This window comes from Trichosurus vulpecula, chromosome 4, assembly GCF_011100635.1.
Source record: "Trichosurus vulpecula isolate mTriVul1 chromosome 4, mTriVul1.pri, whole genome shotgun sequence".
Taxonomy (NCBI): Eukaryota; Metazoa; Chordata; class Mammalia; order Diprotodontia; family Phalangeridae; genus Trichosurus; species Trichosurus vulpecula.
In genome coordinates this window covers 226250009-226263317 of record NC_050576.1, presented here as the reverse complement: position 1 = coordinate 226263317, position 13309 = coordinate 226250009, and the positions used below count along the sequence as shown (strand labels likewise).

At 36.4% G+C, this 13309-nt stretch overlaps 1 protein-coding gene across 1 annotated transcript in view; it reads right to left on the bottom strand.

Moving 5' to 3' along the window:
• Positions 1 to 13309, bottom strand: part of DNAH9 (dynein axonemal heavy chain 9) — a 529624-nt gene that overhangs the window by 496461 nt on the left and 19854 nt on the right. Inside the window, exon 5 of the mRNA XM_036755666.1 lies at positions 11930 to 12163. Coding sequence (XP_036611561.1) covers positions 11930 to 12163 — 234 coding nt within the window. The remainder of the gene's footprint in view (positions 1 to 11929; positions 12164 to 13309) is intronic.

The following is a 13309-nucleotide window of genomic DNA, read 5'->3' as shown; positions in this document are numbered from 1 at the left end:
AAAAATGCTCTAAATCACAATTGATTAGAGAAATTAAAATCAAACCAACTCTAAGGTGCCACCTAACACCTATAAGATGGCCTAATATGACTAAAAAGGAAAATGATGGATCTTGAAGGGGATAAGGGAAACCTGGGACAAAAAAATCTTGATTTAAACATTAAACAATAGAAATATGAGAAAAGTAAATAAAAACAACTCCAAAAGAAGGGGAAAAATTAAATTACCAGTATCAAAAGTGAAAAATGAATGAACCACCAAAGAAAATGAAATTAAAGAAATTATTAGGAGTTATTTTCCCCAACTATATGCTAGTAAAACTGACAATCTAAGTGAAATGGGTGAATATTTACACAATATAAATTTCATAGATAAAGCATCTTAGAAAAAAATTTAACAAGCCATAAAGGAACTCCGTAAGAAAAAATTCTCAGAACTAGATGGATTTACAAGTGAATGCTACCAAACATTTAAAATACATATACAGACTACTTGAAAAAATAGGTAAAAAAGGGATCCTACAAAAGTCCTTTTATGACACAAATATGGCACTGATACATAGACCAGGAAGAGCAAAAAAAGAGAAAGAAAACTATAGACCAATTTCCCTAATGAATATTGATGCAAAAAAGTTTAAGCAAAATACTAGCAAGGAGATTACAGCAGTATACCACAAAGATCATATGCTATGACCAGGCAGAATTTATACTAAGAATGTAGGACTGGTTCAATATTAGGAAAACTCAGCATAATAGACCATATCAACAAGAAAAACAACAAAAACCATACGATTCTTAAAAAGATGCAGAAAAAGCTTTGGATAAAATACAATACCCATTCCTATTAAGAACACTAGAAAGCATCAGAGTAAATGGAGCCTTTGTTAAAATTATAAGATAGTACTAAGATAAATACTACTATCTAAAATCAAGAGCAAGCATGATCTGTAATGGAGATAAACTTGAAGCCTTCCCAATAAGATCAGTGGTGAAGCAAGGATGCCCATTATCACCACTATTATTCAATATAATACCAGAAATATTAGGTATAGCAATAACACAAGAAAAAGAAATTGGAGGAATAAAAATAGTCAGTGAGGAAATAAAACCATTACTGGAGAATCAACTAAAAATTTGTTGAAACAATTAACAATTTCATCAAAGTAGCAAGGTACAAAATAAACCCACACAAATCATCAACATTTCTACATATTACCAACCTAAAACTCAGCAGTAAGAGATAGAAAGAGAAATTCCATTTAAAATGACTACAGACAATATAAAATACTTGGGAGTCTACCTGCCAAGACAAACCCAGGAACTTTATCAACACAATTACAAAATACTTTTCACAAAAATACATATCTATGCAACTCGAGAAATATTAATAGCTCATGGGTAGGCTGAACCAATATGATAAAAATGACAATCCTATCTATGTAAATTTACTTGTTTGGTGCCCTACCAATAAAACTACCAAAAATTATTTTAAAGAGATAGAAAAAAGGGGCCAGCTAGGTGGCACAGTGAGTAGAGCACCAGCCCTGGAGTCAGGAGGACCTGAGTTCAAATTCGGCCTCAGACACTTGACACACTTACTAGCTGTGCGACCTTGGGCAAGTCACTTAACCCAATTGCCCTGTCTTTCCCCCTCCAAAAAAAAGAGCTAGAAAAAATAACAAAATTCATCTGGAAGAACAAAAGGCCAAGAATATCAAGGGAATCAATGAAAGAAAATGTGAAGGATGGAGGCCTAGCAATACCAGATTTCAAACTATATTATAAAGCAGTGATCATGAAAACAATGTGGTAATGGCTAAGAAAGAGTGGTGGATCAGTGGAATAGACAGGGTACATAATACACAGTAATCTATTGCTTAGTAAGCCCAAAGAGCCAAGCTTTGGGAGTAAGAACTCAACATTTGACAAAATTTGCTGGGAAATCTGAAAAGTAGGTTGGAAGAAACTAGCATAGATCAATGTCTCACACCATATATGAAGGTAAAGTCAAAATGGATAAAAGATTTAGACATAAAGGGTGATATCATAAGTAAATTAGGGGAGCATGGAAGAATTTATAATCAAACAAGATATACAGAGGATCATGGAAAGTAAAATGGATAATTTTAATCACATAAAATTATAAAGGTTTTGCACAAACAATTATGCAATCAAAATTAGAAGTAAAACAGGAAACTGGGGAAAATTTTTTACAGCAAGTTTATCTGATATATTAAATATTCTTAAGTATGTAGGGAACTGAGCCAAATTTATAAAAATATGAACCATTCCTTATTGAGGAATGGTCAATGGAAATGAACAGACAGTTTTCAGTAGAAAAAACTGAAGTTATCAATAGTTACATGAAAAAATGCTCTAAATCACTATTGATTACAGAAAAACAAATCAAAAACAGCTCTCACACCTATGAGATTGGCTAACATGACAGAAAAAGAAAATGACAAATACAAGAGGGGATGTGGGAAAACAGGGATACCAAAGTCAAAAAGAAATAATTTTAGTAGATCCACAGTTGAGATCATACAAGAGTTAGCAGCTACTCTAATAAAGAAATAGAGGGCTTGGAATATATTCAGGAATGCAAAAGAGCTAGACTTAGAACCAAGAATAACGTACACAGCAAAACTAAGTACAATTCTGCAGGAGGAAAATGTATTTTTAATGAAACAGAGGACTTTAAAGCATTCCTTACGAAAAGACCAGAGTTGAATAGAAATGTTGATGTTCAAACACAAAATTAAATAAAAGCAAAAAAGATAAACGTGAAAGGGACCTAAACAAAGGCATAAATAAAGTTAAACTATGTGGGAAGATTATACATGTACCCCCTCAGAATTTTAACAATACCAGGGTTGTTGGAGGGAATTTAATTAGACAGAAGGCATGGGTGTGGTTCTATTATATTACAATGATCTCAAAAAAAAAAAGAGTAGAAAACTGAGAATGAACAATGCACTGGGAGAGGGGGAGGAAGGAGAGGAAAATGGGGGAAATTATCTCACATAAATGGGCATGCAAGGAAGAATTTATAAAATGGAGGGGAGAATGGGGGGACTGGGCAACACTTGAACATTGGTTTAAGGAGAGAAGAATATACATACACATAGTTGGGTATAATATTCCTGGGAGTTTTCATTTTGGGATTTCTTTCAGAAGGCAACCAGTGGATTTTTTCAGTTTTCACTTTGCTCTCTAAGTTTAAACTTTCTGGGTAGTTTTCCTATATTATTTTTTAAAGTTTGATGTCTAGACTCTTTTTATTCATGGCTTTCAGATAGCTCAGCAATTTTAAAATTGTCTCTCCTTGATCTATTTTTCAGATCACTTGTTTTCTTCTATGAGATATATCACATTTTCTTCTATTTCTTTTTGGTCTTTTGACTTTGTTTTATTTTTACTGAAGTATCATGGGGTCATTATCTTCCACTTGGCCTACTCCAATATTTTGTATCTCTTTTACCAAGCTGCTAATTCTCTTCAAAATTTCTTGTCCAACTCTCATTTCTTATCCCAGTTTATTCTCTACTTTTAAAATCATTTGTTTACTTTTTAAAATCTCTAATTCTTCTTGGAATTCTTGTTGGGCTGGTGTCCTTGGATCATTGGGCTGCTCCTTGCTGCTGCTACAGACACAATCCACCACTTTCACTTGATGAAGCACTGCTACGGATGACTAGCCTCTATCCCAGTGTGTGTAGACCTCTCTTTTGTCTTCCTAAGCTGCCTTAAACTAGAAAAATGACTCATTGGCTTTTTATTGGCTTTTCCTATCAGAATTCAGTTTGGCACATTTTCTAGGGTTCTTGCAGTGAAGGTGTACTGGGAGAGTCAGGAAAAATACTGGTTCTTACTTGGTCATCTTCAAGACACTTCTAAAAATCTTGTTACAAGAAATGTCTCTTTGGGAGAGTGTAGTGGGATTGATGAAGGAGGAAATATATGTGATGGAAAGACAACGACCAATAAAAACTGTTTTTTAAAAACAAAAGGAATAGAAAAGAAAGACAGATAACAGTGATATTCAAGTTATCTGATAGTTTAAACTGGGGCAAATTCCAATTGCTACATATTATGCTTCTCTGCTTGTAGATTCAGAAAAGTAAGCAAAAATATTGAATATTTTTGGAAGGGTAAAGGTTAGGGTGAGGATAGGAGCTGCTGCTCTTTAATATTTATTGAACATTGACATATGTCAGGTATCAAACATTTGCACTAGAACTACTATTTCAGTTTAAAGCTACATAATTAATGAACCAAAGCCCAAGTCTAAACAGTTAGTTGATAACTGTCATATCTGATACAGAAATGTTGCAGTTACTATGCTTCCTTTAGGTAGGTGTGTTTAAGAAAAAGCAGTGCTTTCAGTTGGTGCCCTACTTGAACATCTGAATATGAGGTGACTCCACTGTTTCATTTTTAAGAGCAGTTAGCAACTGTCAAGATCAAGTTACAGTTGGAGGCTGGGATTAATGAGTCAATGTCACAGTTATTCAGCTATCGATAAAACAGGGATACTGAGAGGATATAGGGGATTCAGAAACTATCACTGTAACTGGAAAAGAAGGAAGAATTTTATGTCCAAGGTTATGATCATAATGAAGAAGTGGGGAAAAATTATGGATTAAGTGCCAGGGATACTGGGGGCAATTTAGAGTTACAAATCTGCAACTGAGATTTTAGGAATGAGGGAAGTGGGAACACAGAAGTGAATGGGGGTGTATGCTTCCTTTGTATATTTAGAGATGGAAAGCGATGCAAAAGGGAGTTGCAGAAACACAACAGATTAAGTAATATACACTAGTGTACTCATACACACAAATACACAATGGCCAGCCACTGAGAACCAAATCTGGCAGGCTGGCTCTCTCTCTCTCTCTCTCTCTCTCTCTGTCTATCTCTCTCTCTCTCTCTCTCTCACACACACACACACAATATTTTCCAGTAAATATTTTCAGATTCATTCTCTCCCTATGCTTCTGACTCCAGTTCCATCAAAGATCTTTTTGTCCAGTTCTAAAACAGATCTGTTTCATCTCTATCCTTCCTCATACAAATCCCAGCTATAAATTTATAGTAATAAAATTATCTAAGTAGAGCTGAAAATTAATTCTAAATACTTCATTGCCCTCTTACCATTATCATAATTCTGAAACTTGATCCTAAAGCACCCTCTCACTAGAATGTTATTTTCAAGCCCAAAGTCCCATCAACAAATTTATAGACCTAAACTATCAAACAGCTCTGTTAAACAGGTTGAATCCAAGGGCCTGGATCAGCCATAGGAAAAGTCTCATGCTTTCAAACTGGTGTAGTGTTCAGTCATTTTCAGTTGTGTCCAATCTATGTGACCCCACTTGGGATTTTCTTGGCAAAGATAGTGGAGTGATTTTCCATTTCCTCCTCCAGCTCATTTTGTTTTTTTAAAAAATACTTTTTATTTTTAGTTTTCAACATTGACTTTTATAAGATTTTGAATTCTGAATTACATCCCCTTCTTTACCCTCCTCCCTCCCCAAGGTGGCATGCGATCTGATATAGGCCATACATATACAATCATAATAAACATATTTCCACATTAGTCATATTGTAAAGAAGAATTAGAACCAAAGGGAAAAACAACAAGAAAGAAAAAAAAAGAAAATAAAGGAAAAATATTATAATTTTCTAGGATTCTCTAAGTAAACCATCATATCATCTGTGTTAACTTTGTTTCTTCATTGCTTATCTAATTCCTTCAATCTGTTTTTTCTCTTATTGCTAAAACAAATATTTCTAGTACAATATTAAATAGCAGTGATGATAATCACATTCTTGTTTTGTCCCTGATCTCACTGGAAATGCTTCTGGCTTATCCCCACTACGTACAATGCTTGCTGATGGTTTTAGATAGATGCTACTTATCATTTTAAGGAAAACTCCATTTATTCATGTGTTCTCTAGTGTTTTTAATAGGAATAGGTATTGTATTTTGTCTAAAACTTTCTGCATCTATTGAGAAAATCATATGATTTCTGTTAATTTTGTTCTTGATATGGTCAATTATGCTGATAGTTTTTCTAATAATGAACCAGCCCTACATTCTTGGTATAAATCCCACACACTCATATTGTATTATTCTTGTGACTGGTTGCTATAATCTCTTTGCTAATATTTTACTTTAAATTTTTGTATCAATATTCATTAGAGAAATTAGTCTATAGTCTATTAGTCTATTAGTCTTTCTCTGTTTTTGCTCTTCCTGGTTTAGGTATCAGCACCATATTTGTATCATAAAAATAATTTGGCAGGACTCTTTTGCCTATTAGTTTATATAGTACTGTAATTAATTGTTCTTTAAATGTCTGATAGAATTTACTTGTAAATCTATCTGGCCCTGGAGATTGTTTCTTGGAGAGTTCATTGATGACTTGTTCAATTTCTTTTTCTGAAATGTGGTTATTTAAGTATTTTATTACCTCCTCTGTTAATCTAGGCAATTTATATTTTTATAAATATTCATTCATTTCACTTAGATGGTCAGATGTATTGGCATACAGTTGGACAAAATAGCTACCAATTAATGTTTTAATTTCCTCTTCATTGGTGGTGAATTCACCCTTTTCATTTTTGATACTGGTAATTTTATTTTCATTTTTTTAACCAAAGGTTTATGTATTTGATTGTTTTTATTTTTTTCATAAAACCAGCTCTTAGTTTTATTAGTTCCATAGTTGTAATGGTAATTTAAATTTGAAGATCTTTCCCACCCATTAATGGGCCCATGTGACCTATTTATGTCACAGGAAGCCTAAGTCACACATGGTGGAAGGAGCTTGCTGAACTAGTGGAATTGGAAGGGTGGAGCAGGAAATGCTCAGAGTGAGTTAGAACCATGAGAGGAGAAGGACACAGGCAAGGAGTGAGCCAGGATTTGTGAGTGTTTGTGGGAAGGCCCCAGCAGGAAGGAAGACTAATGGGATGGCTGGGCTCTGCTGTGATATTGTGTCTTAAGTTCCTTGCTGTTACGATGAAGTGGCCTTACTGGTTTTGAGATTTGGTTGCTGCTTGGATGGATTGGACTTACTGGTTTTGGGGATTTGGTCCTCTGGTGTCTGAATAAATGTTTCACTTCTGCTACCTTCTATATAGAGAGTCTCTTATATTTTGCAATACAGAACTACGCAGGCATATTCACAATTATCATCGATGTTGTGATTGTTGCCTTGCTGATACAATAGTTTCCTTAATTTCAATTTTATTAATCTCTCCTTTGATTTTCAGAATTTCTAATTTGGTATCTAATTAAGGGGTTTTTAATGTGTTCTTTTTCTAGTTTTTTTAGTTGCATGCCCAATTCACTGATCTCTATTTTATTCATGTAAGCATTTAGAGATATAAAATTTCCCCTAAGAACTGCTTTGGCTGCATCCCTTAAGTTTTGGCATGTTGTCTCATTATTGTCACTCTCTTGGATGAAGTTACTGACTGTTTATATGATTTTTGGCTAGACTCACTCATTCTTTAGGATTAGATTATTTAGTTTCCAATTAATTTTTAGTTTATCTTTCCATGGTCCTTTATCACATGTAATTTTTATTACATCATGATCTGAAAAGGATGCATTTAATATTTCTGCTTTTCTCTATCAGACTGTGAGGTTTTATGGCCTAGTACATGGTCAATTTTTGTGCAGGTATGATGTAGTGCATCTGTCCATTTCTGTCCACATTCAGTTTTCTCCAGAGATCTGACTTGTCTAACTTTTCCAAGATTTTATTCACCTCCTGTATTGGTAATTAAGGAGGGTTTTTAGCACTTATTCAATCAAGTGCCCTTGAAGAGTTTGGCCTTTGTTTCCTTGATTAAATTAGGAGTCCTTGATGACCTCCTTACCTCAAGGGAAAGCCTAGTTTACATCGGTTTGAGTAACATGTTTATAACATCAGAGGCTTTTAGGTCACGTGGGTTTAAGTCGCACTTTTGTGATGCTTTTAGGTCATGTGGGTGAGTCACATGTGTGACTCACCTTTGACCCTGAACAAGATATATAAACCCAGAGGTTGGTGTTCTTGCTTGGGGCTCTGAGCCACAGGAGGAGTGGCCTGTGACTCTGGGCCAGCTGTTGTCAAGAGCTCCTAGGCTTGTGAACCCAGATGCTGATGCTTTTTGGTAACTATGAATTGTGATTTGGTCTGTTTCTAATGTGCTTGTAATTTGTATTTGCTCTAAAGTTCAGGTTGCTGGCTTTTCCGCCTGAACTAAGTGAGTATATATGTATATGTTGGATTAAAGTAAGATTGTTAAACCCTTAAGGTTGCTTTCCTTAGCAAAACAGATCAGAAGAACCTGTGCTGGCGGTGTTCTTATTGCTGGGCTTGTGTTGGTCTTTCACCCCCACAGCCGAATTGTTGCAATACCTCCTTAACTTTTATCTCGTTTATTTTGTGGTTAGATTTATCTAGTTCTGAGAGGGGAAGGTTCAGGTCTCCCAGTAGGATAGTTTTGCTGTCTATTTCTTCCTATAAGTCACTTAACTTCTCCTCTAAGAATTTGGATGCTATACCACTTGGTGCATATGTGTTTAGTGTTGATATTACTTCATTGTCTGTGATACCTTTTAACAGGATGTAGTTTCCTTCCTTATCTCTTTTAATTAGATCTATTTTTGCTTTTGCTTTTTCTGAGATCAGGATTGCTACTCCTGCTTTTCTTTTTACTTCAGCTGAAGCATATTATGTTCTACTTCGGTCTTTTACCTTCACTTTGTATGTATCTCTCTCTACTTTAAATGTGTTTCTTGTAAACAATTATTGTAGGATTATGGTTTTAATCCACTCTGCTATCCACTTCCATTTTATGGGAGAGTTCATCCCATTCACATTCAGTTATGACTTCTAACTGTGTCTTCCTCTCCATCCTATTCTTGCCTCCCATTTATTCTTTTCTCTCTCCTTTCTTTCACTCCTCACTAGTGTTTTGTTTCTGACCACTGTCTCCCTTAATCTGCCCTCCTTTCTATCAGCCCCCTTCATTTTTTCCCCTAATACCTCCCTTCTATCCTCCATTCCCTTTTCTTCCCCTTACCGCTTTTACTTCCTATAGGGTAAGATAGATTTCTATACCCAACTGAATGTGTATGTTATTCCCTCTGAGCCAAATCCAATGAGACTAAGGGTCAAACAATGCTCATCTCCCTCTCTTCTTTCTCTGTACTGTAATAGGTCTTTGTGCCATTTCATGTGATGTAATTTATCTTTTTTCCTCTTCTCCCAGTACAATCTTTTCTTTTTTCACTCCTTAATTTTTTTAATCATCACATCAAAGTCAACTTATACCCACACCATCTGTCTATGTATACCCCTTCTAAATGTAATAAAGATACAGTTCTGGAGAGTTACAAGTATCATCTTCACATGCAGGGATGTAAACAGTTTACCCTTATTGAATAACATATTTTTTTTTCTTTCTTGTTTACCTTTTTATGCTTCTCTTGAGTCTTGTATTTGAAGATCGAATTTTCTGTTCAGCTCTGATCTTTTCATCAAGAAGGTTTGGAAATCCCCTATTTCATTGAATATCCATCTTCTCCCCTGAAAGATTATGCTCAATTTTGCTTGGTAGTTGATCCTTGGTTGTGATCCAAGCACCTCTGCCTTTCAGAATATCATAATCTAAGCCCTCTGATCCTTTAATTTAGAACCTGCTAGGTCCTGCATAATCTTGACTATGATTCCATGATACTTAAATTGTTTCTTTCTGGCTGATTGCAGTATTTTCTCCCTGACCTGATAATTCTGGAGTTTGGCTACAATATTCCTTGGCATTTTTATTTTGGTATCTCTTTCAAGAAGTGATCTGTGGATTCTTTCAATCACTATTTTACCATCTGCTTCTTGGACCTCAGGGCATTTTTCCTTGATAATTTCTTGAAAGATACTGTCCAGGATCTTTTTTTGATCATGGTTTTCAGGTAGACCAATAACTCTTAAATTATGTCTCCTGGATCTATTTACCAGGTCAGCTGTTTTTCCAATCAGGTATTTTACATTTTCTTCTATTTTTTCAATCTTTTGATTTTGACTGATTCTTGATGTCTTGCAGAGTCATTAGCTTCTACTTTCCCAATTCTAATTTTTAACGAATTGTTTTCTTCAGTTAGCTTTTGTACCTTATTTTCCATTTGGCTAATTCTACTTCTTAAGAAGTCCTCCTCAGTGCAGTTTTGTACCTCACTTTCCATTTGACCAATTCTATTTTTTAAGGAGGTCTTCTCTTTAGTGCATTTTTGTACCTCCTTTTCCATTTGGCCAACTGTACTTTTTAAGGAGTTATTTTCTTCAGTCAATTTTTGGCTTTACTTTTCCAAGCTATGGACTCTCTCTTGCACACCTCATTTCTTTTCCCAATTTTTCTTCTACCTCTCTCATTTGACCGTTAAAATCCTTCTTGAGATCTTCCAGGAACGCTTTTTGGGCTTGGGACCAATTAGTATTTCCCTTTGGGTTTTCAGGTATAGGTGTATTGATAATGTTGTCCTCTTTTGAGTTTGTGTTTGAGCTTCCCTGTCACCATAATAATTCTCTATGGTGAGTGTTCTTTTCTACTTTTCGCTCATTTTGTTTACCTATTTCCTGGTTTTTAAAGTTGAGCTCTCCTGCTGGAGCATAGGGGGCACTATCCCAAGCTTTTTGTAATGGGGGCCAAGGGCCTGATCATCACTGGCTTCATGTGCTGGGGCCTCAGGTGCTGGCCACTTACCTGGTGCTGATCTGGGGTCCTAGAGGTTGTATCTGGAGTGTGCTGAGGCCAGGTGGTGTTTTTCTGTATTTCCCTGGTGCTATGCTGAAGCATGTGGTGGTTCAGCTGCTGGAGAATACCTACTTGCCCAAAGAGCTGCTCTGAGGCATGGGGTGGGGGTGGGGGTTCAGCTGCTAGAAGATGCCTGCCTGCCTGGGGCTACACCAAAACATGGGGAAGTTGACTGCTGGAGGATGCCTGCCCATCTGGATTTATACTGAAGCACAGGGAGATCGGCCACTGGAGGATGCCTGCCTGCTAAGGTCTACACCAGAGCTTGTGGCAGTGCTCTGAGGTAGAGTCCACTGGTTCCCCTGGCTATGCTAAGGCATGTGGGGGGTACTGATGTTGGTGTTTGCCTGCTCCACCACCCTGAGGCTCAGGATCTCCCACTGGTTTGCTGAGGTAGGATTTGCTGCTGGTTTGCTGGAACTCCTACTGTCCTGGACTGCACTCCCCTTTTTACCCAAGTGAAACAGACTTTTCTTGGTGATCCTCCAAGTTTCCTAGGCTAAAAGACTGCTTCTCTCTGTCTTTCCACTGTCTCTGCTGTTTCAGGTTTTTTCCAGGGGCATTACTGGGGGGGTGCAGTTTAGGGGTCAATTAGGGAGAGTGAGAGTGATTTGCTGTTTACTCTGCCATCTAGGCTCCCAGAAATTCACTCCTCCATCTCATTTTACAGATGAGGAACCAAGGCAAACAGGGTTAAACGACTTCACCAGGATCATACAGCTAGTATGTGTCTGAGGCCAGATTTGAACATATGAAGATGTATTCCTGATTGCACACTCAGTGCTACCTAGCTACCTACACTGGTACGTTAGCTGAAATTAAATTTGTATTGTATATCAGTAGGTCAAGAACACAACATCAAATAAAAGCAACTCTTCTTTCACGTACTGTATATTACCCAACTCTTCGAGTGTTCTTCTTAAGTGATTTTATGAACCTCATTAACTGAATTCTGCTTTCAAAGCCATAGCTATTTTATGATAAATAATAAATTTATATATTTACTGAGCACTTAAATATTCTTCCAGAAATAAATGACCCATGCCACCAATTATTTTTCTACAAAACTTTTTGGATGTGTATCCCTTACATATTTAGCTGGGATCCTGGCTAGCACCCACCTCTACCATCTTGAGTCTCCTCAGGAAGCTATTCAGTCGCACAAAGATCATAGAAGAACTGAAATCCCATTCCCTGACCTCCTGGTCCTGTTTGAAGTAAGTCTTGAGATTGTTCCTTCTGTCTTCAAACATCTCTTTGGAAAAGTTAAGTATATCCATTACCACTTGTATTTTTCTCTGACTCTCTTCTATCTCTCCTTTCAGGAGATCTTCTGGGCTAAGATAAATGCTTGCCTGTAATGATAAAAGGTAAAATTAAATCAGCAGATTCCAAGGATATGATACTTTACTATATTTATTTGTGCCAACTGCATATGAGAAATAATTTTCCAGGCTGTCATTCTACTTTCAATGCCACAGCTCACTGAAGAAGTAAGGTCTTAAAACAGGAGGATGACCTAATATGTCTCAAAAACAAAAGCTGTCTCAATTTTAAGCTTTAGTACTCTCACACAGAAGCCCCTAAATAGGTTTTATTTTCCAGTTTAATATTTTTAAATAACTCCCACAAAAACATCAGTCTTTTCTTAGGAACAAGGCTATCCATTAGAGACAGGTAGGTTGTACAGTGGATACAGTGCCAAGCCTGGAGTCAGAAAGACTCATCTTTCTGAGTTAACTGTGTAACCCTGGGCAATTTACTTAACCCTGTTTGTCTCAGTTTCCTCATCTTTAAAATGCGCTGGAGAAGGAAATGGCAAACCACTCCAGTATCTTTGCCAAGAAAATTCCAAATGGAGTCATGAAGAATCCAACACAAATGAACTATAAAAGACTTTGATTATGTACACATTAATTAGATACAGCCAAACCTCAGCCTTGGATCACTCCCACCATTCACCACCTTTGTGGCACACAAGCTGCTGAATGAAGGTGGAGAAAATCATGCCACTGTTCTGAGTCCACTACACACACACACACACACACACACACACACACACACACAGCCCCAACAAAATGCATTAAATATCTTGGAGTCAAACTACAAAGGTTAATAAAATACAATTATAAAACATTACAAAAATAAAAGAAAAAATTAATAAAGAAACAAATTTATGTTTCACAATCTCACATGGGCCCTCATGAATGCTAAGAAATCACTCTATACCTGTTTTTATCAACTTATCAACTCACCACAATGACTCTTCCAAACATTCTCCTAAACCTCCAATGGTCTCCCCATCCCCTACCCTCTCAGTTGAGAAATTTACCTCATATTTTACAAAAAAAAGTAAGGCCATTCACCATGAGCTACTCCTTCTCCCCTTTTCCTCATCTCCTATCACTCATGTACCTTTTGCTACCATCTCCTCCTTCACCCCTTTCTCACATGATAAGGTGCTCTTAGTTCATGTCAAGGATAATACCTCTGCCTTCTCA